The 24843-nt window shown below is 41.5% G+C and overlaps 1 protein-coding gene across 5 annotated transcripts in view; it reads left to right on the top strand.

Annotated features, from left to right (window-relative positions):
• Positions 1-384: 384 nt before the first annotated feature.
• The window catches only part of htt (huntingtin), a 43586-nt gene continuing 19127 nt past the window's right edge, over positions 385-24843 (top strand). For 3 of the 5 annotated variants that reach the window (XM_072678500.1, XM_072678503.1, XM_072678502.1), the window contains exons 1-40: positions 385-771; positions 3329-3412; positions 4653-4773; positions 4898-4957; positions 5148-5227; positions 5500-5638; positions 7117-7258; positions 7406-7584; positions 7751-7955; positions 9335-9379; positions 9824-9901; positions 10705-11075; positions 11929-12052; positions 12364-12482; positions 12768-12879; positions 13506-13643; positions 14152-14310; positions 14446-14543; positions 14748-14887; positions 15168-15231; positions 15494-15594; positions 16197-16343; positions 16463-16583; positions 16835-16980; positions 17141-17298; positions 17507-17709; positions 18386-18512; positions 18730-18854; positions 19099-19209; positions 19377-19454; positions 21139-21362; positions 21442-21520; positions 21734-21895; positions 22024-22079; positions 22714-22862; positions 23069-23205; positions 23332-23448; positions 23780-23902; positions 24246-24496; positions 24652-24794. In XM_072678500.1, the coding sequence (XP_072534601.1) occupies positions 674-771; positions 3329-3412; positions 4653-4773; positions 4898-4957; positions 5148-5227; positions 5500-5638; positions 7117-7258; positions 7406-7584; positions 7751-7955; positions 9335-9379; positions 9824-9901; positions 10705-11075; positions 11929-12052; positions 12364-12482; positions 12768-12879; positions 13506-13643; positions 14152-14310; positions 14446-14543; positions 14748-14887; positions 15168-15231; positions 15494-15594; positions 16197-16343; positions 16463-16583; positions 16835-16980; positions 17141-17298; positions 17507-17709; positions 18386-18512; positions 18730-18854; positions 19099-19209; positions 19377-19454; positions 21139-21362; positions 21442-21520; positions 21734-21895; positions 22024-22079; positions 22714-22862; positions 23069-23205; positions 23332-23448; positions 23780-23902; positions 24246-24496; positions 24652-24794 (5314 nt within the window). In that variant the 5' untranslated portion in view covers positions 385-673. Of the gene's footprint in view, positions 772-3328; positions 3413-4652; positions 4774-4897; positions 4958-5147; positions 5228-5499; positions 5639-7116; positions 7259-7405; positions 7585-7750; positions 7956-9334; positions 9380-9823; positions 9902-10704; positions 11277-11928; positions 12053-12363; positions 12483-12767; positions 12880-13505; positions 13644-14151; positions 14311-14445; positions 14544-14747; positions 14888-15167; positions 15232-15493; positions 15595-16196; positions 16344-16462; positions 16584-16834; positions 16981-17140; positions 17299-17506; positions 17710-18385; positions 18513-18729; positions 18855-19098; positions 19210-19376; positions 19455-21138; positions 21363-21441; positions 21521-21733; positions 21896-22023; positions 22080-22713; positions 22863-23068; positions 23206-23331; positions 23449-23779; positions 23903-24245; positions 24497-24651; positions 24795-24843 lie in introns of all 5 variants that reach the window. The other 2 variants (XM_072678499.1, XM_072678504.1) reach the window with 2 other exon arrangements.

Raw genomic sequence — 24843 nt, forward strand, 5'->3', positions numbered from 1 at the left:
GTGTAAATGAGTTTTACTAACAGAGAACATGTCAAGGTGCTGTGACAATAAAATTAAAATTTGCTCTTGTTGAATGATTTCATTTATGACGTATAACACATCCTAAATATTATTGTTTAATATTTTTTTATTTTTTTTTTAGCCAACAAAAACATACATATTGTGCCTTTAAGGATTTCATGTCGTTTTGTTTTGTTTTGTTTTATTTTGTTTTTTTTAAGCAAACTTGACTGTATTACGACAGTGGGCTAACTGACTCCGTGCGTAAATGATGAATGGATCTCAGCTTTCAGAAATGAATGAATTTCTGCCACCTCGTGACTTTTATTTTGACGGGTATCAGCCGAGCGCTGCATGTATTGTTTTCTCGCTTTGACGCGCTTTCAAAGATGGCTCTCCGAATCCGACGCGTTCCAACCTGCGTTCCTTTCGCGTTTTTTGAATCCCGGTGACATTCCAAAGCGTCCGGAGTTCGATAACGGATTTAACGGCTGTCGCTCGTCTCCGCTGCTGCTTCCCTCCCCCGTTACTGTCGGACCCCCCTGACACCTTGCAGCGTATCTCTCGGAGCGCTCGCCCTTCGCGCTGGCTAGCAAGCTGGCTAGCCTCACGTTTGTAAATATTAGCTAGCCTGCTGGCTGGCGAGCCGTTCTTCCCGAGCTAGCCGGCTAAAATGGCCACCATGGAGAAACTGATGAAGGCCTTCGAGTCGCTCAAGTCGTTCCAGCAGCAGCAGGGACCGCTGTCTGCGGAGGAGCTCGTCCAGAAACAGTAAGTGTGTGTGTGTGTGTGTGTGTGTGTGTGTGTGTGGAGGGCTAACGTAGTGCACGCTAGCTAGCTGGATATGTCTCCGCTAAGTAGCTAGCGCTAGCTGTTGACAACGTTAGCCAGCTAGCTAGCTATAGCTAAGGACTGTCAAGATGCTAGCTAGCTAACTAGCTAACTACGTCAGCTGACCTGCTGTCTTTTGTAGCTGGAGGTAGCTAGGCAGCTAGCTAGCTAGCTAGCTCTGTTAGCAGCTTAACGCTCAGCAGTGAGGTTATCTCCCCCCCCCAAATACAGTCAGATTAATAACACTAGCTATAGAAGCTGTCCTCATTGTACTCCTTCATCCCCGAGATCCACGTTGGATCATGCCGTGCTGTCTAATGGCTGTGAACCAGGGTCTCTGGCTGACTGTTCCCCTTCACACCAGTCCTGTTCTAGCTCAGATCAGGTGCATCTATAAATGTAGCCAGTGCTAGATAGCTAACCTAAAGGGACAGGTGCAAGTATGTGTCAGTGTACTAGCTATGTAGCTACAGTGAATTGTGTCCTCCGCATTTGATCCGTCTGTGGTAGTAAACACACACACACACACACACAGACACACACACACAGACACACACACAGGAAGCACACACGCACCCGGAGCGGTGGGCAGCCAACTTCAGTGCCGGAGGTCTGGATCAATGGCCCAACAGTGGCAGCTTGCCAAACCCTGGGTATCGAACCTACAACCCTGTGGTCAATAGCCCTGAGCTCTAACCGCTGCAGCTGAAACCAGCTGTGTTAGAGCTGGAAAGGTACAGGGCGGAAACGGGAGAAAGAGCCGGAGAACGTTATAAGAACAACGTTTGTAAACACAAAGGTTAGCCTACAACGTTCTGAAAACGTTCTGAAGACACGTGACCTGAAGGCTTGCGTCACAACATTGTTAAAACTTTTGACAACATTAGCACAATTCCTATCTAACGTTATGGAAACATCAAAAGCAACGTTCCTAAAAAACGTGTGACGTTTAGCTAGATTATGAACCTCTGATATGTTAGAAATGCGCCTACCTTGGTGTGTAAAGCACATGTTTAATTGTGAGGTTAGATGGATAAACGATGCTGGAATGTAGCTAAGAACAAAAAGGTAAAATAGTAACGTAATCTAGGAAAACGTTCAGCTAACCAAAAACTGTTCGCTGGGGCCCTGCTGTGGTTATTAGTACAGTAGTGAGTTCTGGCACCGCTGAATGTTCTACCCTGTCTGCGCTCAGTTCAGTTGAGATTGCTTTCAGTGGAAGTAAATGTCAAAATTGTTTGGCAATGTCTTTCTAAGAATTGTCCAAAGTGTCGGATTTGTGATGTGCTGTTAAACCACAGGGTTGTTCACAGCTCTGCTCTTATAGTGATAGATCCTGTTGTTCTCTGAACACTAAACAAATCCCAGATAAGAAAACACTTGTGAATATCAGAGTGACAGAGTGACACTGTGAAATTTGCTCTTAAGAATGGCTTGTGGTTATGGCCCATTGTGAGTAGATATTTTTCCAAGTCATTTTGAAGCATTTTTGTTTCGGATGGTGATTCAATGTAAAGAAGATCTGCAAGATTCCAATATTTTGCCAGTTTTGACCATTTGAATCTGGCAGTTCTTGTTTACGTTGCGTCATCATCGACCAAGTCTTTTGAGACTGTTTACACAAAGTCTTTGGTCAGATACTATGACCAAACTACTAAATGTTATATAATTTAAAGAGATGCTAATCATACATCCCCTGATGCAGATCTTACAGTTTGGTCGGTCAGTTAAAATCTGCATCAGTAAACAGTGAGACTGAGGCGTAACAGGTGAGGAGCATCGGGAATCAAAGCTGTCACTTGGGAAAGGCGATGCTCAATAGCATGAATTTAACTTGTGAATGAGTCCTGTCATATATATTTTTTTATGTTCCTGAGTAATAAAATTCACATTTTGACAGTCCTTTAAAACTCTTGGCTTGATGTTTGATCCTTATCGACTTAGAAGTGTCACAGTCTGATGTCTGTTATGACCCAAACAAATACAGTTGCACGAATCTAATGCATAATACAGAGACGGATAGTCAACTTTGTTGTTGCTCAATACAAGTACAAGGAAGACATAATGCTGAGCATTTAGCAGAAGTGCAGATAAGTAGCACTGTGTAGTGTATATGGTGGCAATCATGTGGGTTTTTAGAGTACAGAGGTAACCCCAGTTTCAGCATTTTGTCATCTTCCTGAATTATTTTATTGTGCAAAACGTGATAAATATGAGTAGGAATGTGGCCCTCATAAGTTCTCTTATCATTAGTGTTAGTGCTGACAGATTTGGGGGAAACACATATAATAGTGCTTTTTGATTTAAAGTACAGTTACTTTCTGGAAGCTCATTTCCAGGCCTTTTTTTTTTGCGTTTTCATTTTTAAAGAACACTAAGGTATCCACTTTTCACACGAATCACATTAAATTTTTTTTTTTCTTTACTCCTTTGTTGACCATGTTACCATGTTTGTATGATTTTAATTATTTTCTAAAGCATGTTACTTCTTTTTCAGGAAAAAAGATCTAGCCACGACCAAAAAGGACAGAGTGACTCATTGCTTGACGATATGTGAGAACATCGTAGCACAATCTCTGAGGTATGTAGTAGTCATTGCATGGTCCTATTCCTTAGGATTCAGATTGGGGATTAGCTGATTAGTCCCCCATTTTATGAGTCATCAGAAATAAGATTATTATTAATCGTTTGTTTCCTTTTCTTCTACATTTAGTTATCATCATTAAGTACAAGCGTCAGGCACGTTAAACTGATTTATTAAAGGCCTCAGATTAACACAGGGCTCAAACCACCTCTGTTGACTAGGGATGGGGAAGACCTTTGTAAAATGTTCTCTAGATTGTCTCTGGAAAGACAGGGAAGGATAATTTCTTTTTCTCAAAGGAATTGAATTTTTAAACTCATGTGGTCATAGCCATTATTAGGTTCCTCAGGATGCCTCACATTTTTATAATTACAACAGTATTCACAGAAACACATTCATATACTCCTACTGAAGGAGGCAAAATAATAGCACTGCTTGGCAAGTGTTGCTTAAAGCAGGTATGAAAGCTTATAAATCCTGTTAGCAGCTGTCTGGCATGTATAGTAATTTTATGTAATAACTCATTATTCCTCATTTACTCTGTGAACAGTAATCATTTAAATTAAGTTGATACTTGAGCTTTTTTCTTCTTGTTGTAAATACAACCTTCTGTTATGTTTGGAATAGCTGGGCAGCCTTCTAACTTGTGGGCTGTTTCAAAATCTGTCTGAAGTGGTCTGATCTCAAACGTGCAGCAAGACAAAGGCATTTGCATCTGGCAGTTTCACGTGTCTTGACTGTGTCTCCATTGACAGCTGGTGGAAGAGTCTTGCAGATTTTTACTATGTTAGTTTCACTGACTGTTCCTGCTATGATGACAGTTAATAAACCTTAAATATGGTCACATTCAGCTCTGAATAGAAGCACTATCAAACGCCCGCCTTCACCGTTTAACAGAGTGATGAGTTGATGGTTTTCAGCCTCCCTTAAAAATATTCATTAGTCTTTAGCACTGCATACAGGAGGACGGTTAACATGTATGAACGTCTCTCCAACACTCTAACTCAGCCAGTGATTACATCATGACCAAAAGTCATTTAATACTACTGTTAAAGTGGTCTCCCGATGCCGTCTGGTCCATGACCATAGTGGTTTGAGTGACTGGATAAAAATGCAGTTCGCTTCTGATTGGAAGCCCCCACCCCCAGTCAGCACAGAAGGCAGGGAAGTTATGATGGAGTTGTGATGATGGCTAGTAGTGATATCTCTCTTTTGTTTGCTGTGACTCTGGCATCAGGACTTCTCCAGAATTCCAGAAACTTCTGGGCATCGCCATGGAAATGTTCCTGCTGTGCAGTGACGATAAGGAGTCCGATGTCAGGATGGTAGCAGACGAGTGCCTGAACAAAATTATTAAAGTGAGTCCAGCCAAACTTATTTTTGTTAAACCTCTTCTTTGAACACTTTCTTTCTAGTGTTTCAGATTCGTAATTCCACACACTGCAGTGAAATCCAGTATGCTTATATGTTCTCTCTCTATAGGCGTTAATGGATTCCAACTTGCCTAGACTGCAGCTTGAGCTCTACAAAGAGATTAAAAAGGTATGCTACACCTGTGCTGTATCAGTGTTACTGTGTAGTTAAGTTGTAATGTCATTAAAACATGTTGATGTTCATAAGAATTGTGGACTGGCATTATTAGAACAGTGTGTTTGAAGGTAGGTTGGTGTCGTGTTCACTATTTTTATTGTTTTATTGTTTGTCTCCCTCTGTCCACCATTTGCTTTTATAGAATGGTGCCTCTCGGAGCCTGCGGGCAGCCCTGTGGAGGTTTGCGGAACTCGCCCATCTTGTGCGTCCACAGAAATGCAGGTAAGTTACTTATTCAAGGAATGGGAAATGCAACTTTTTGTTGAAATGCACAGATCAGCCATAACATTAGTACCATTGACAGGTAAAGTAAAAAGCATTGGTGGTCATCATCTACATCTACTTAGCCAATTTGATAAGGGCCTAATTGCGATGGCTAGACGACTGGGTCAGAGCTCAGGCAGGTGTTGTGGGGTTTGTCTGGTATGCATAATGCTAATGCACATATAAGCATTAGCTGAATTAAGCTGTCTATCTTTTCTCACCGGTTTAAGGCCGTACCTGGTGAATCTATTGCCATGCCTGACACGGATCACCAAGCGCCAGGAGGAGACGGTACAGGAGACGCTTGCCGCTTCCATGCCCAAAATTTTGGCAGCACTCGGACACTTTGCAAATGATGGGGAGATCAAGGTACGTGACCAAAACTCTCTAGCCTAAACTAGTTAGAGAAGCCACACAATAATATGAACACAGTAGTGTCATTTGAGCTAAATTGACTGTAATAGACAGGGTAATAGGGGTTTCTACAAATCTGAACAGTCATAGGACCTTCTAACTATTGACTGCTGACTATAGTGATTCTGCCAGTTTCCTGAGTCAGAACTTTGGCAGTGTGGTTCTGCTGTCATTTCACCTCCAGTTATTGTACACAAAATGAGGCCAGCTGTCTAGTCGTATGCTAAGAAGATTTGTTTCTTGATTGATTGATTGTCGAAATGTTGAACTGCGCGTTAAGCAGGTAAAGCTTTTATAGCTGGCAATCATGTGACCATAATACAGCTGGACAGTTTAATGTGTGTTCCTTTTTTGTTACTATTATTTGTCGACACACTCAGATGCTAGTCATGACAGCACAGGAATGACATCATATTCTAAATATAGAAACTGACTCACTTAGATTGGCTTCAATTATCCATGATCTCTCTAAATCTCTTATCCTCTAGCACTCCTTGTCTCTTTCCCCTCTCTATCTCCCATATGAGATTTTTTTGAGTGTTTTTCCCTAAGCTCTGTCCTAAATGGCTGTTGTTTTATATGACATGCACTTCTGACTCGCAGGAAAAGCATGGCCAAAGCTGGCTGGTTAAGTGCCATTAGTGGTAGTGCCCTGAGCTACTCTGTATAAATACATTCCAAGTGCCATGAACTACTCACTAGTTTTACATAGTAATTATTTACAAATGACTTAAATAGGCTTCTGATTAGATTATTTGTCCTTGTTCAAACTACCTTTTGACATGTATTTTATTATTATTATTATTTTTTGATAAGGCAGATATGAAAGTTGTATCTTAATGAGTCTTTGTCATTATTTGAAAAGTAATCAAATTAATAATAAATACTAAAAGTAACATGAAAAAGACATGATATTGGCAATACAAGTAGGTAAAGTCAGAAAGAAACATGTTCATAATAATATGTAACCATAAAATTGAAATGGAAATACACAAAACAAAGGATTATGGCCATAAAGTATACAATAATTGTACGAATGATATTCAAAAAACAATATTTGTGATTTCAGTGATTCAAAGTAAGTTAAAAAAAAATATGAAAAATCTTTTAGAGTTGTGCACAGATGTTACTTTTCTAATCTGAGTTACTAAGTTGTTCCGTTTTATGAATGGAAAAAAAAGAATAAAAACAAAACAACGTTTCCCCACGTCTCATTAACTTTTGGTACCGTAAGCAAACAGGATCTTAAAGGCAGCACTGGATCTTAAAGAACGTCTTAAAACATTTAGAGCCTGTCCATAATGTGTGATGGTGCCGAGGTTTCCTGTAGCGTCTTTGTGCTGAAGGATGTTCATTTCTTTTAGGTAATAGGGAATGAATGGTAAATTTGTTTAAGAAGAAGATATTGTTGAAAGAACTCTTTGTGTTTGTAGGTGCTTCTGAAAGCCTTTGTTGCAAATCTGAAGTCCAGCTCTCCCACTATTCGGCGCACAGCGGCCAGCTCCGCTGTCAGCGTGTGTCAGCATTCACGCAGGACAAACTATTTCTACACCTGGCTCCTCAACGTGCTGCTAGGTAAAGCATGTACTGTACATCCACACATGCTCACATGCTCTCTCATGTCTTCTTTGGCATGGTGCATGTCCTTACATTATTAATTCTTCTTATTTAGTCTGACTCTTGACCCGTCTTTCCCCCTCTATTTCCGTCTCTATCTCCCAGGTCTTGTGGTGCCAGTGGATGAGGAGCACTCCAGCCACCTTATTCTGGGTGTGTTACTGACCCTGCGCTACTTGATGCCCCTTCTGCAGCAGCAGGATGCCAGCACCAGCCTGAAGGGCAGTTTTGGTGTGATGCGCAAAGAGGCGGAAATCTCCCCTACACCTGAGCAGCTCATACAGGTACTGCAGTCATGAAGGTTGTCCTGCTGTTCAGTGCTTTTGGTGATGGGCTATGATTTAATATTGAGGGTTCTTAATCTGTTGGGTATTATTTTGATGAATGACTAGATTGTGTATATAGACTTTAAGTTAATTTTTTTGAACGAAAGTGTGTGACTCTCTTTAGGTGTACGAGCTGACGCTACACTACACACAGCACCATGACCATAATGTGGTGACCGCATCTCTGGAGCTTCTTCAGCAGCTGTTCCGTACGCCTTCTCCTGAGCTCCTGCACACACTCATAACTCCTGGCAACATCGCATGCACCAGCGTCTTCAGAGAGGAGCTGGAGAGTCGTGCTCGGAGTGGGAGCATCGTTGAGCTCATTGGTATTTTTATTGTCATTCATGTTATTCAGCTCTGTCACTGCTTATTATTCCTGCTGTCATTTTAGTGCCTTTGTTGCACAATCTGAGAAATATAAACTTTTTTGTGTTGTTTCTGTCTAAATGATCGGATATACCGAACATTTGATTTTGGTAAAGATAGATTTGGTAAATACACTATATGGACAAAAGTATTGGGACATTTGCTCATTTGTTTATTTATTTATTTTCTTCCAAAAAACAGTTTATCCTGCCTTTGTTGGAGTAACTGTCTTTACTGTCCAGGGAAAGCTCTCTATTATATTGTGGAGCTTTGTGAGGGTTAGATTGTTTTCAGCAGTAGGAGCGTTAGTTAAGTCAGGAAGTTGGATGGAAATACCCCTTTAGCCTACTCGTGGCATGGAGCCAATCAGTTTATGTTTATTTGTTTAAAAGAGTCAAACAGCTGTGTATGTGCATTTGTACACCTGTGTCAGCAATGGGTGCATCCTTTTAAGTAGCTGAATGCATTCATTAATAGGGGTGTCCACAAACCTTTGGTCTCACCAAGACAAATTCCTTGTATGGGTAACATACTTGGTGAAATAAAGAGATTCTGATTCTGACATATAGTGTATATCAAAAAAAAAATCCCCAGCTGGACCACTGTAAAGAAGCAATATCATTGCAGTTTGTTGTTTACATGCTAAAATGATCACTGTTGCTAGGGTACTTTTACTTTGTTTATATAAATATTTTTTAAATGAATTTCTAATTAATTTGAACTCTTGATGTATATTTCAACATCAGGTATTAGATGGGTATGTGGTATCAAATGGACTGCTTAGTCCACATGTCTGTCTTTTAACTAAAATGAAATCAAAGGAGCTAGTTATGAGACTTTTGAGCATCATATGTATTGATGTGCTGTAATGTGGTCTTAAAGTACCGATCTGTTGAGATTTGTAGACCTCAAGAACAGTACACATTAAAATAGTGCAAGTGCACATACTATAACATCAAATATATAATATAAAATATACAGTGTTTATTATATTAAATGTGTGATACCAAATCTTTTAAGAAACCTTGAAAGCAAACCTCTGATATGAGAGCTGCTTCTCACACAGTTCTTAACATTCCTAACAGCTTTCCCTCACATTCTTACTCGTACCTTACCACTTGCATGTTCAGAGAATGGGCTGATCATTTGCAGTTCCACTGATTCCACTGATTTATCTGTAATTCCTATAGTTCTCTCAGATAATCACTCATGCTTTTATCCACTCCTCTCCTGCTTTATATATCTTGCACTAACCTCTTATCCAAATTGTCGAACCCTTTTTTTCCTGGGTTTCTTTGGGCTTTTCCTGCTCTCTTCACTTACTGTTTCCTGTGTCCAGCTGGAGGGTCAACGTCCAGTCCTCTCGTCCTCAGGAAGCAGAAAGGTGACACCCTGTCTAACATCTTAACCTTAACCTTTTTTTATGTTTTTATTTTTTTAATAAAAATACCTGACCTTTGACCCCTATAGGCTCATAGAAACTTGAGGCTAAGATGGTTCTGTAGATTACCTCTTTCTTCAAAGTTTCATGCGAAAACTTTCCCTATGGTATTTCTCCGCTGGTGGCCTGGCTAGTTCCTAATCATCTCTGCTGCACAATAAATAACTCTGTGCCATACTAATGCAATTCATGTGAACAGATGAACAGATGTGAAGGTTCCTTCATTTATTTGTAGTTATTACTCTCTGTGATGATTACAGTGAAATACAGGAGTGGTTTAATGTGAGAACTAAATGAATTCAGTGTTTACAGCAGTGTATTGAATATTCTGATGTGGATTGATTAATCAAAGTAACTGTGTGAAACAATGTCCTGTACTCGTTTCAGGTAAGCTTCTGTCAGGTGAAGAGGAAGGTCTGGAGGATGACCCGGAGAGGGCAGAGGTCACCACAGGATCTTTTTCAGGTGAGTCACAGTAGAGCTTTGATTTATTGTCTGGACACTGGACATGGTCTGTTTATTGAACTGAACACAGAAAAATAAACTTTTTAAAAAAAAAATTTTTATAAATCAGTCACAAAATACAAGTCAATTGATGTCAGCATCTGCAGTTATTTCAGTAATTGATATTTTTGTGATCCTATTTAGGTTTTTAATACCACCAATCAATGTAATTACTGACTGGACAAGCTTCTAATATTACGTAATCATTTTTAATGATGTGTATCGTCTCCACAAAAGTTACGCAGAGCTGTTAAAATGCCAACGAGTCTGTAGTTCTTCGCGTTTGTCTGATTATAAACTAAAATATTGCCGAACTGGCACATAGGTGCTGTTCATTTTACACTCTACCAGCAGATCTCATCTAGCAGTTTGTGTTTAATTTGCACATACTTCATTCATGTAATACATTTTAACAGTGGTGTTTAAAGTATAGCATGTGTGTAGTTGATTACTTGCAGATCTTGTGATTGTAAAGCCTATAAATAAGTGCATTATTTATTATTATACTACTAAGGCAATGAAATGTTCAAATAAAGACAAAGCATTTAAAAACAAATGTAGCTTATAAAAGAGAACAATAGTTTTCACTTATCATTTGTCAATTATTATTCCAAGGCATGTATTCTAACATATCTAAATAAAGTAAACTGCAGTAATGGAAACTCATTAAGCTGATTGAACTTTTATCTGTCCATCCAGGTTATGTGGAAAGCATGATGTGATTGTATTTATTTACATCTGTTTAATATCTATTAAACCCCCAGCCTCTGTGGGTGGCGAAAGCTCCAGCGATGCCCCTTCCTCCTCTGGTGTGTCCTCCCTTGGTCCGGCTGACATCATCACCGAGCAGCCACGTTCTTCCCAGCGAACTCTGCAGCCGGGCGATTCAGTGGACCTGAGCGCCTCCACAGAGCAGGGCGGTGGTCCTGACACCCCAGACGAGGAAGACGAGGAGGACATGTTGAGCCGCAGCTCGAGTGGCGCTGCAGGGGCCATCGGCGCCACTGGTGACCTGCTCACCGAGCCCAATCAGGCTTCGGCAGGGCCGACATTGTCCTCACCACCGAGCGACAGCTCCCAGACCACCACGGAGGGGCCGGACTCCGCCGTGACGCCCTCGGACTGCGCCGAGCTCGTAAGTGTCCCCGGCACTGGCAGGCGTTACCGGAGCCCTTCACCGCCCTCCCCAACTCCCACCGAGGGCCCGGACACTCCCTCCCACTCTGACAGCGAGGCCTCTTCATCCTTCAGGCCCTCCTCCTCTTCTTCCTCCTCCTCTTCCATATCTTCTTCTTCCACCTGTTCTGCCGTCTCCTTCGCTAGCAGTAGTGACAAGGTCAGCAGGGGGCAGGGTTATGAGGCCTATCTTAAATTTTCCCAACTCTCCCATCTGAGCCCACCCTCTTTCTATCAGCGTCCTTCCCACATGCACGCCCCTAATCTGAGTTTGCTCAAAGACCCTCTCGACCTTTAATGTCGGTCAGATGCATTCGAAGAATGATATCCCCCTCTGCCCCGCATTCTCTACTTTTGGCCTTTCGTCTTTCTTGACTCCCTCCATAGAAAAACTGGCTCCTGCTTCATTTAGAAGTGGCCTCCAGTTAGAAGCATGGTGATGACCTCCCCTACGTTGGGAATTGTATATCCAGTACCTTTTTTAAAAGCATGTTTGAGTGTTGTTTGGGTTTCATCTGTGTCTTCCAGTTCCTGACTTCAGACTGGTTACAGAGCCTTTTCCCTGTGTCCTAAATAACATTTAGACAAGAATTAACCTAGAGAAGTATTCAGATCTCAGCTGAATATAGAAATTGCAACCTTTTGGTGTATTGTTGTGTAAATAGAGTAAAACTAAACCCTGTGTTCTAATGCATGCTCAACTTTTTGTGTGTTTTTGTGTATTTCCTTTTTGCATGTGTTGTGGCTTCGTATGCCTGTATTAGTGGTCCTTAATTTGTTTATACTCTTTGTTGGGTGGTTGTGATGTGTAGGTGTTGGATGGCAGTGAGAGTCAGTACTCAGGGATGCAGATAGGCACTCTGCAGGATGAGGAAGAAGAGGGAGTGGCTGGAGCTCCTTGTGACGCTCTGGAGTCTTTCCCTGGGTCTGTGCTGGGTATGTACCACACTCAGTCTGCACACATGCTTCTCACAGTGCGTGTAAAAAGGATAGTTCAGGCATCTCTGTTTCTTCTTTAAACTCTCATACACCCAGCCTTTCAGATTAAGGTTAACATTAATAAATGCTGTGTCCAAAGCACTTAAAATTGCAGTGTTATAGTTTAATGATGATTCTGTTTAGTAATGCAGAATGCAATGTTCGTTACATAGCGGGATTCCTCTGCTGTTTGGCAAACATCTTTTTATCCTTACAGTTTAAATGTGTGCAGTGTGTAATGGAGGTTTAATCTTATGTGTGTGCACCAGCATTGAGTAAGCCTCACCTGCTGGAAGGTAAAGGTCACAACAGGCAAGCTTCTGACAGCAGTGTGGATCGCTTCATACCAAAGGATGAGGTTCTGGAGCTCCCGGACCTCGATAATAAGGTGAGCACACACACAAACTAAAATATTGTCTTTTCACAAAGGAAATATATCTGTGAAGGTTTTTTTGAAAATGTCTTTTTCACAATGCGCCGTTTTCACAGGAGTGCCGATACAATGCAAGCTCTTTTCCAGCCCACATGTTTTTCTCTTAATTGACAGTAGTTTAGAAATGCTTAGTTAAAAGTTAAAGTTAACATTTAAGGTTTTTAAAGGCTTACCAAAGCAGCCTCATACCTCAGCAGTGTTGAATGTGTGTTTCACTGTTTATTGTTTGATGTGTTGTAGCCGTCTAGGATTAAAGGAGAGATAGGCCACTATACTGACCCAGCAGAGGCACCTCTGGTCCACTGTGTCAGGCTGCTGTCTGCCTCTTTCCTGCTCACGGGCCACAGAAATGGTTAGGAGACTTGCCTCTCTTTCTTGCTCTCTGTTTCTGTGTCCTAAAAGAGTACATATATATCCAACATCAGCAGGTTTCCTGCCCTCTTGCCACATTTGAAAAGCTCATGTTAATAAACATGTTAATCAGTAAAATAGGGTAATGATAATGAGTATTTAGAGGCAGGGATTAGTAAGGCACAGGCAGGGTAAAATGCAACCTGTTGTTTGGGTTGCTTTGTGCGACCTGTGGGGCTATTAACATGAACAGTTGGCCAGTGCTCTGTAATAGAAAGGAAAATACATTTTCTAATCAATTGGGGGTAACAGACACAGCAGAACTTAATGTTTTGACTTTTTGTAAACTGGCCAGAACTGGAACAGCAAGTGTGATTGACCCGCATAAAAAGGTTATTGTTGGACAATAATTATTTGTTCTAATCAAATGCTACTAGGAGAATGTGTGTTACATTTTTTGCAGATAAAAAAAAAGTAACTGGAGTTTACTTACACTTTAATAGTTCATTTTAATAGTTCTTTGGCAATGCCTGCTGTAGTGAATTGGAGTGTGCTGTGACCCTGAAGCAGAAATGCACAGTATTTGACCACACTGAGTTTTGACTGCTATGCACTTGTGCTTTCCAGGGCTGGTTCCTGATAAGGAGGTGCGTGTGAGCGTAAAGGCCTTAGCTGTTAGTTGTGTAGGTGCAGCAGCAGCTCTTCTCCCAGAAGCTTTTTTTAACAAACTCTACCTTGAGCCCCTGGATGGACAACAAGCAGATGGTAAGTCCTTCATTACTCGTGTCTAATTAAAAAGTTGTTCAGTTTGTACAAATGTTACCATAGTGGCATATTTAGCCTTCAGATATGTACTTTTGGCTGTGACGAGAGATTGACTTTGGAAATGTTAAAGCAAATCAGTGTCTATTTATGGTATTACATGCCAGGGCGGTACTGCAGTCTGAGAATTACAGTGCCAAACAGTCAATACATACCTTGCAAGTGACTTAGTGAGCACATATGCGCTTAATGCTCTGTCAGACCAGCTGTGTAGCCTGACTATTCTTAGTTTTGACATACTTTAGTGTGTCTATCAAACTTAAATTTTTATGAAATGTGCATGACTTACTAGTATTCGACTTCTCGGTCTCCACTTGTGAGCACTGCCCTGGTGGTCATCTACTATTTACAGCTCTATAGTTATACTGTACCACCCGTATTACTGTGGTATTTCCTTCGTGATCAGTAATTTATCTATAACTAGCTTTATGGTGTTTATTTATTTAAACAGAGCAACAGTACATCAGTGAAGTCTTGCACTACATTGAGCACGGGGACCCTCAGATCAGAGGAGCTACAGCCATACTCTGTGGAGCTTTGATCCAGGCTGTTCTGCTCAAGACTCGCTTTAGCACCGAGCCATGGCTCTCCTGCATTCACAGCACGACTGGTGAGACTTGAAGAGGAACCATGTTCCAAATTTCAGTGTTTCCCCTTTTTTTTTGTAAGAGTAACACAATTTATCATGTCTGATATGGACTGCAGATTTTAGTCTTTCCTATACTCTTGCTTTCCTGTATTTCAGGAAATCCTTTGTCTTTGGAGGACTTTGTGCCCTTGCTGCAGCGCAGTCTAAAGGATGAGTCCTCTGTGACATGCAAGATGGCCTGCTCGGCTGTGAGAGTAAGTAATACATACAAAATTTCACCACCAGGTTACAAGGTGGTTTAGACCAAAGCAAGTTGTTGTTGTGATAATACCATGGTTTGGCAGATGTTGTTTGGCTGTGACTAATTTTAGAAAAAAACTGTGCCCCTTAAAGAAGAAACCCATGTCCTTCAACTCTTTTTCTCCCGACAGCTTATCTATGTGTGTGTTTTGTTTCAGCACTGTATCATGGCTTTGTGCAGCAGCAGTCTCAGTGAACTGGGTCTGCAGCTCATAATAAACTTGCTGACCCTGAAGGATTGCTCTTACTGGCTGGTCCGTACTGAGCTACTCGAAACCCTGGCTGAAGTGGACTTTCGGTAAGAGTAGTGTAAGGCTCATTGGACTTTTGAAAGCAGGTTTTGATTATTGCACAAGTCTTCCTTACAAGTGGTTTGCTGGTCAGTTCAGCCAGCTCACTGCATGTAGTCTCGCTCTGGGTGGAAAGTAACCTGGGGGGACTGTAACCTTGGGTTATTTGTGGTTATATGCGTGGCTGTATGCATAAACTTATGACCTGCAATCCATGACAACATGACAAAGTAACACCTAAATAACTCTCAGCACTCTGCCTCACTTGTCCACACATTTCTGTGACAGGTTAGTTTGTTTCCTGGAGAGGAAAACTGAGAAGCTGCACAGAGGAGAGCATCACTACACTAGGGTAAGGATGTTTCGGTTCTACACTGTCTCGAGGCTCAATATTGATTTTTTTTTTTTTTTTTTTTTTTTTTTTTTTTTTTTAATATTTCAATATTTTTCATTTTGTTTTTGGTATAGTGTATTTCTGTGCGCTCTTAATCAATTTCATATCTATGTTAGCCCGTTCCCAGTTGCTATTAGGTGCATTTCTGGCATTTTCTGGCATTGAAATTTGCTGAACTTCACTGTTGAACGCACTGCAACATGATGTGTTTCTCTCTCAGTTGTTGAGACTGCAGGAAAGAGTGATACATGACGTAGTGCTTTACCTGCTGGGAGATGAGGACCCACGTGTACGACATGTTGCTGCTTCTACCGTTAGCAGGTATTCAGAGACATCTTATGCGAACGTTATGGGAACACACTCAGTCGGTCATGCTTATTACAGTCATGATCAGCTAATGCTGTTTGAAATTCCTGTGAAATGTAAATCTTACAGAGCTGAATGACAATAGAGTCTGACCTGTTTAAGTGAAGTTGGGACGTTCTGTTCTTCAGCATAAGTAGATCTTCATTAATCAGTTTAAGACCAGTGTGATTAAATGATTTCACTGATCACTTGAGTCAATGTGAAGCACATAGCACGCATGCAAATTACATGCGTGAATAGCCACAAATAATCTGTTGTAACATAGGATATGTTATAAACACACAGTGTGTAATCTTGTTCTTTTAGACCTGTCAATAGTAGTTCTTATTAAGTCAGCAATTGCATTGCATTACACAACTTAATTAAAGGACAAGGTAATTAAATACTGGTAAGACGTTATTGGTACCCAGCACTTCTGAGGGAAGACCAAAACCAACCTGACCTAATTGAAATGTGTTGTCAGTCTGACTGTCTTCTGCCTAGGATGCATAATAACTGCTCTAGTAGATTTTCCTATTTACTTTATTTCCCGTGTGTCCGTGTGTGTCCGTCCCTAGACTCGTGTCCAGGTTGTTCTATGACTGTGACCAGGCTCAGGCAGATCCAGTGGTGGCCATTGCTCGGGACCAGAGCAGTGTGTACCTGCAGCTTCTGATGCATGAGACCCAGCCTCCCTCCCAGTTTACTGTCAGCACAATCACACGGTAAAAAAAAGATACACCCCTTTTTTTTTGCATATCTTTATGTACAAAATGGTACTATATTGCAATGCATAAAATAATATCAGTTCAATGATCAGTTTAACTTGCATACTTCCTAACAGGACATATCGAGGCTACAATCTATCACAGAGTGTGTCGGACATCACAGTGGAGAACAACCTGTCTCGGGTCATCACTCTTATTTCTCATGCTCTTACCTCTTCCACTTCCAAAGCTCTGACTGTAAGTTTTGCACTGCTGATCTTTGTTTTTATGCACCTGTAAAATTCAGCTTAGCAGTTTCACAGCAGAAATAGAAAATATGATTATAGATTCATATGTAGGTTAATATAGCTGTATTGAGTTGCACTAATCCAGTTTAATAGTTTTGACAGCACATATTATTGAACTTAATGTATGTATAGTGTGTGTGTGTGTGTGTGTGTGTGTGTGTGTGTGTGTGTTTGTAACGTGACATTATTTGTCTCTTCCAGTTTGGTTGCTGTGAGGCCCTGTGTCTGCTATCCTCCACTTTTCCAGTGTGCACTTGGAGCACAGGATGGCATTGTGGCTTTGTCAGCTCACCTGTGTTCCACTCAACGCGCTCCAGCCAGTATCGCAGCCGTGGACGTTCCTTCAGGTCAGTGCATACACACAACAACAGTTCTGTTAATTTTGTTGTATAGTCTCATGAATTTTATCACCTAGGAAGAACTTAATAAAGAACATATTTTTACATTGTAACTTGTAAAAAAGACAAATCACAGTACCTTGTGTGTCTGTCTGCCTACCTTCTGTAGTCTGTCGCAATCTCAATCTGGCAGCAACGAGGAGAGCCGCCGAACTCTGACAGTGGGTGTGACCAGCATGGTGCTGTCGCTGCTCTCTTCCGCATGGTTTCCACTGGACCTCTCTGCCCATCAGGATGCCTTGATGCTGGCTGGAAACCTACTTGCCGGTGAGAACTTGTATTTGTAATGTACTTGTACTCAGATGGAATGACCATAAAAGCATCTTGACTTGACTTGACAAATCATGTTTTACTTTTTGTCTCAAACTCTCCTGCCTTTCTTACTTCCCTACGTTTCATGTTCGTGTTACATTTTTCTGTGTTCTGTTTGTGGTCTCATCTGTGCAATCATTGTCTGTCCAATCTGAAACTAAAGCTGCTGCTCCAAAGTGCATGAAGAGTCCTTGGTCTGGTGACGAGGAGTCTAGCTCCACCCCTTCTAAACAGGAGGAAGCGTGGCCGGCCCTCAGTGACCGCTCCTTGGTTGCTATGGTGGAGCAGCTGTTCTCCCACCTACTGAAGATCCTTAACATCTGTGCACATGTGCTTGACGACATACCCCCTGGCCCTGCTGTCAAGGTAACATGGAGTGATGGAGCAATGTATAAATGAACAATTCTGTAATTTTGGGCCCCAAAAAATGTTTGTTATATTGGTATTAACTTCTCTCTTTGGAATGTATATTTTAAGTCAAACAAATTATTGCCTAAACTATAGTGAACTTTATCAGTAAGGATGTTAAAAACAGTAGTTGTTTATATATAGAAAAAAAAATGGACTGCATACACATCAGTCTGTACTGCTTTCAACAAAGACTCAATGAGCAACTTCAGATAAGAGCTTTGCAGCACATTTAAAACTTACCAACATAAATGTTAGGAGTTTTTTTTTTTTTTTTTATAGGTTTTTACACCTGTATCGGGAAAGATGCCCTTTACACTATTTATACAGCTGATGGGCTGTCATAGCTTAGGTAATTAGTATACTACTATTTTAAATATAGTTCAGAACAGTATGGAAAGTATGATTGTGTGATTTGACTATGAAGATTATGTTTCACATACAAAAAGGAAAACTTGATGAGTGTACTGAAAATTACAGTTAGTTGAAAATGTCAGTATTATGATTTTTTTTTATTAATTAATTTTTTTTTTAATTTGCCAACACTACATGTGGAATTATCCAAAAGCCCTAAGCTATTGTTGTTGTATATAAAATCTGTTTCAGGTAATTACTTTTTTTTTTCCCCCTCCAGGCTTCTTTGCCCTCTTTGGCCAACACACCATCTTTGAGTCCAATCCGGAGGAAGGGCAAAGAGAAGGAAATGTCTGAACCCAGCACCACCCCCATGAGCCCAAAGAAAGGAGGAGAGACCAATACAGGTAAATCTGTGACCGCAAAGGACCATTTCACATGTGTAAGAAAGCATTTGTGTCAGCTTAGTTGCATTCTAGTAGTTTACCATTCTATGTAACAGTTTTAAAGTGGGACCAGCAAATCTTGAAAGAATTTTAGAATTATAAAAGAATTAATGATGGCTTCTATCTTTCCTTGCTATTGTGATCTGAACCTTGTCGTCCTTCCTTTGTCTTAAAACAGGCAGACAAACAGACAGCACAGGCACAGCTCCAGTGAGCAAGTCCACCTCAATGGGCAGCTTCTACCATCTGCCTCCGTACCTGAAGCTGTATGATGTCCTCAAAGCCACTCATGCCAACTATAAAGTTAGTCTGCTTTCATTAAAGCGGTAGAGTCTTGTTTCAGGCATTACTTTTCTGCAGATCTTCTTATCATTTCTCAGCTCTGCTTTACCTTCTAAAGAAAACATATCAAATGTACTGTGTGTTTGTTTTACTGCACCACAATTCTGTTTTTACTCCTGGTGCCTTAAGTGATAGATAGGTGTCTTAGATCCATGTGTAATATGTTTAGATACTTTCTCAACACTTACTTTGTGGGTGTTATCAGGTCACATTGGACCTCCACAACAGCAATGAGAAGTTTGGCGGCTTCTTGCGTTCAGCCCTAGATGTTTTATCCCAGCTATTGGAGCTGGCCACTCTGCACGACATTGGCAAGGTATGACTGTGGGACTGAATGACTGAATGAAATCACTTTTTTATATAATTATTTTCCTTAATATTGCTTATAATTTAAACCTCTATAAGAGATGTTCTGGATTCAGCTCGGAATCAAATACAGAGTAACATTATTTCTATTATTCTAATTATTTTTTTCTGTCTTAGTGTGTGGAGGAAATCCTGGGTTACCTAAAATCCTGTTTCTCACGGGAACCCACACTGTGTACAGTGTGTGTCCAACAGGTTCGTAACAGCCACATGTACATGCACACATGTTCACCCAGTTGTGTACATCTCTGACAATAGTTTGATCAAGTCAGGTTGAATATGGTTGAATATAGATAAAAGTTCATCATCACCTTCAGATGAACCCATATATTGTTACATTTACATTTACATTTATGGCATTTAGCAGACGCTCTTATCCAGAGCGACTTACAAAGTGCTTTGCTATTTACCCACGAAAAACCTTAGCTAGTTAGAATAGACCAATAATTCAAAGGATACCTCTAAGCTTAGACATTACTAAACACAAGACAATAAGGTGACCATAGTACTCTAATCGTCCAAGTACTCTCTGAAGAGGTGGGTCTTCAGTCTGCGTTTGAAGACCGCGAGCGGCTCAGCCGTTCGGACACCCAGGGGAAGCTCTGGTGCCACTTTGGTGCAGGACAGAAAAGAGCCTGGACGCTTGTCTTCCGCGGATTTTGAGGGATGGCATGTCAAGCCGAGCCGTACTTGAAGCTCGAAGGGGGCGAAGATCGGCTTTTGACCATTGCCATCAAGTACGGAGGGGCTGGTCTGTTCTTGGCTTTGTAGGCCAGCGTCAGGGTTTTGAATCTGATGCGGGCAGAAGCTACAGGAAGCCAGTGAAGCGAAAGCAGCAGTGGAGTGACATTGGGGACATTGAAGATGACCCGTGCCGCTGCATTCTGGATGAGTTGCAGGGGCCTGATGGTGTGCAGAGGAAGACCAGCCAGAAGAGAGTTGCAGTAGTCAAGTCTTGAAGTGACGAGAGACTGAACAAGCACCTGGGTGGCCTCTCTAGAGAGGAAGGGTCGAAGGTTACGTTTGCAACATGACTTGAGAACGATAACTGATCATCCATGACTACAGCAAGGCTTCGAACTTCTGTAGAGAGATGGCAAGATCGTTTTTTTGGTCCAGCAGTTCCCGGGGCGTACAGCAGCTCCGTCTTGCTGGGGTTGAGTTTGAGGTGGTGAGCCGCCATCCAAGAAGAGACGTCGGCGAGGCATGCTGAGATGCGGGCAGAAACCTGTGTGTCAGACGGTGGGAAAGAGAGCATGAATTGAGTGTCATCGGCGTAACAGTGGTAAGAGAATCCATGAGAGGATATCACTTTACCAAGAGAGCTAGTGTAGAGTGAGAAAAGAAGAGGACCAAGAACCGAGCCTTGTGGAACGCCAGGGGAGAGACTACAAGGAGCGGACGTGTCACCCTGCCATGTTACCTGGTATGAGCGTCCCTGCAGGTATGATGCAAACCATTGCCATGCAGAGCCGGTAATTCCAAGGCCGGCAAGGATGGACAGGAGGATCCTGTAGATTGTTCTGAGTGAGAAAGAGAGACAATTGGTTGTAGACAGAACGTTCGAGAATCTTTGAGAGGAAAGAGAGAAGAGAGATAGGTCTGTAGTTGCCGATGTCCAAGTTGTCCAGAGTTGGTTTCTTTAGGATGGGTACAACTCTGGCAGACTTGAAGGCCGATGGTACATGACCTGACAACAAAGAGCTGTTTATGACAAAGGAGATGAAAGGAAGGAGGTTTGGAGCGATTGTTTGGAACAGAGGGGATGGAACAAGGTCTGGTGGACAGGTGGTAGGATTATTGGAGGTGAGAAGATGTAGGAGGTCATCTGTTACACCTGCGACTTAGTTATTCTGGGTTCTGCTCTTTTCCCCCTCAGCTGCTAAAGACTCTTTTTGGGACAAACCTGGCTTCCCAGTATGATGGAACCACTTCCCACCAATGCCGGTCCCAGGGGAAGGCCCTACGTCTGGGTTCCTCCAGCCTGAGACCAGGTCTCTACCACTACTGTTTCATGGCACCGTACACGCACTTTACACAGGCTCTTGCAGATGCCAGCTTAAGGAACATGGTGCAAGCTGAACAAGAGCAAGATGCTTCAGGGTGAGTAAAAACACAGAGATAAGTTCACAACCTCTTTGATCAAGCTGTGGATGACTGTGTTGTCATTGTGCACCTACAGGTGGTTTGATGTAATGCAGAAAGTGTCCAATCAGCTGAGGTCCAGCATCACCAATGTAACACGCCATCGAGGAGACAAGGTAAAGAAGGCTATTGAATGTACAATTAGTCTAATTCTCAGCCTTCCATTCACTGACTGATGCTCTACTGTTTTCCTGATCTTGCATTGAGATTTCTGTTTATGAGCATTGTTTGATAGAAATTTAGACGTTTTACATGCCGCTAGACTGCTGGTGTCTTTTAAAACAGCATTGCTCCATATCAGGATTTATCACAGCTCGTCTGTGTTTTAGAATGCCATCCACAACCACATCCGTCTGTTCGAGCCACTGGTAATCAAAGCACTGAAGCAGTACACCACCAGCACTTCTGTGGCCCTGCAGAAGCAAGTGCTGGACCTGCTTGCCCAGCTGGTGCAGCTCCGAGTCAACTACTGCTTGCTTGATTCGGACCAGGTAAGTGACACAGCTGCATACACATGCTGAACACATGCTGCTTAAACAACTGACATTTTAGACATGCTTTTAGTTCAGAAGTAACTTTTGCAAGCAGTGTGTTAATATGTTAATGTGTGTTGTTCCAGGTGTTCATTGGCTTTGTGCTGAAACAGTTTGAATATATTGAGGTGGGACAGTTCAGGTGAGATGTTGTAACTGAACAAATGCATGTTGGTATGCGTTACTTTCTGCTGCTGAAATCCCCAGTTTCAATCTCAAGCCATGTCGCTTTACCATCAGCGGGCAGAGTCTGAGGGAGCACAATTGGCTATGCTCTCTCCTGGTGGGTAGATGGCACTCTCTGTGGATGCCTGTGTCTGCAGCACCAAATTGGGCGAAAAAAGAAAAATTCATAGAAAAAACAATAGGGCAAAACTTGTGAGGCTTTAAGAATGCTTAATTATTAAAGCTGAGTGCCTTCTTGTGAATTTTGGAGGCTACTTTTATATGTACTGCAGTTTTGGGACTTACTTACATTTTGAAAATATATAATTTAGGTAAAAATAAAAGAGATTTAAAATATTCAAAGAACATACAAGGGGAAAACTCTACTTTCTGAGCTGAAACCCTATACAATACACCCAGTTGTTATGATGGGATTCATTGGGGTTGGGTGGTAAGGAAAAAGAAATAAACAGAAATTTGAAATTACAAATGTTCTGTTGTTTAATTTCTTTGACATGGTTAAATTTGGATTTCTGTAAAATAAAAACCACTAGGAAAAGAAATGCCCTCATTTAAACATACACTGGATATCTTGCTCTTTTTCAATACAGGGAATCCAAGGCAATCATTCCCAATATTTTCTTCTTCTTGGTGCTGCTGTCATATGAGCGGTATCACTCCAAACAGATCATCAGCATTCCAAAAATTATTCAGCTGTGTGACGGCATCATGGCTAGTGGCAGGAAAGCAGTTACCCATGGTATGTGAAATAAACACAAACGTGTCTATATTGCTTCTTTCTCTTAGTGTAGGCTAAGACTCTTTACACGTGTATTATGTGACATGCAGAAAAAGCACACACAAACTTTTGAACGTGTAAATTGAAAAAAATAGCAATATGTAACATCGCAGTGTTAGTATTTGCTCCCTAATGTAAATATTAATGATCTGTTTATTACCTTTTAGCGATTCCTGCTCTGCAGCCTATAGTGCATGATCTTTTTGTGCTACGAGGCTCCAATAAGGCTGATGCAGGCAAAGAGCTGGAGACCCAGAAAGAGGTGGTGGTATCCATGCTGCTGCGACTTATACAACACCACCAGGTACCACCGAATTGATCCTTCTGTGTTTGTATGTGTACTGCATTAACAATCTACTTCTGCTGGGGTTTACTGAAGTATATTTCCATAATTTCAAATGTTTGTGTGTGTCTGTGTGTGTATGTATAGGTCTTGGAGATGTTTATCCTGGTCCTGCAGCAGTGTCATAAAGAGAATGAAGACAAATGGAAGAGGCTTTCACGGCAGATTGCTGATATCATTTTGCCCATGATTGGAAAACAGCAGGTGAGCAATTTCATAGTGCTGTAGTCTGAATGCAGAACTAATGGGTGTGTTTTACAAGAAGGGTTTTCCCAATTATGCCAGATGATGTAAACCTTGAGCCTAGCGAGGTGACATTTGAGGGATATTTCTATTGGATAGTACTAACTTCTGGGCTTAAGCATCTTAACTGGCTAGCTAAGAAACCCTGCTTTGAGAAAAAACATATTTAATTATGTATTTATAATTACGTAATAAACCATTAATCATTCTTTTAATGTTATTTTGAGAAGTATGTAAAAGAGGAACGTATGCGTGGGGATGCTTGCACACTCATGTATTTATATCATTACAGATGCACCTTGATTCCCCCGAAGCGTTGGGAGTGCTGAACACACTGTTTGAAACAGTGGCTCCATCCTCTCTGAGACCAGTGGACATGCTGCTGAAGAGCATGTTCGTGACACCTTCTACAATGGTCAGAATGTCATTAGTGATCCACCTGACATCATAGATTTTATTTAACAAACGTTTTAACTGTCTGCTAATTATATAAACACTTGCATGTACACACAATGCAGTGCATCAGTAATATGCATGTCTTTTCTCCTGGACTCACTCCTCACTCAGGAAGTGTACTTGTACACATGCATTTCTGGACAAGATATACAGAACCATCAAAGATGTGCTGTATACTTTTTTAATGTTGTTGGCCTATAGCTTCTGTTTGTGTGTATCTGATAGTTCAAAACTTTACATATATATTTTTTTGCTTCCGTTACATGATATGTGATTATGTTGATTATTTGCTTTTGCTGTAGGCATCTGTTGGTACAGTGCAGCTGTGGGTCTCTGGCATTTTGGCGATTCTTCGTGTGCTGATTTCCCAGTCCACGGAGGACATCATTCTGTCTCGTGTCCAGGAGCTGTCTTTATCTCCATACCTTCTCTCCTGCCCCACCATCCGCCGTCTTCACAACGACGACCCCTCGCCCTCACATGCCTCGCCCAGTGCTGCATTAGAGACTAATGGAGAACCACAGTGCTTCCCACCTGAAGAGACCTTCGCCAGGTGAGTGCTGACCCCATGAAAGTCTTTTTACCTTTTTAAGAGGAAATGCAGGTGCATGTTCCTTAAATGTTCATTTCCACTCAACACTTTTCCACTCAACTGTTTAAACGTTATCTTTTTCTCTGAACTTTGTCCACTCTCTCGCTCTCCCTCAGGTTCCTTTTGCAGTTGGTAGGAGTGTTGTTGGATGATATCTCTAGTAAGCAGGTGAAGGTGGATATGACTGAGCAGCAGCACACTTTCTACTGCCAGCAGTTGGGTACTCTCCTCATGTGTCTCATCCACATCTTCAAGTCAGGTAATCATGCACACCTAAAACTAGACAAGTACAGAAATCAAATGTTAAA

This window comes from Salminus brasiliensis, chromosome 4 (genome assembly GCF_030463535.1).
Source record: "Salminus brasiliensis chromosome 4, fSalBra1.hap2, whole genome shotgun sequence".
NCBI lineage: Eukaryota > Metazoa > Chordata > Actinopteri > Characiformes > Bryconidae > Salminus > Salminus brasiliensis.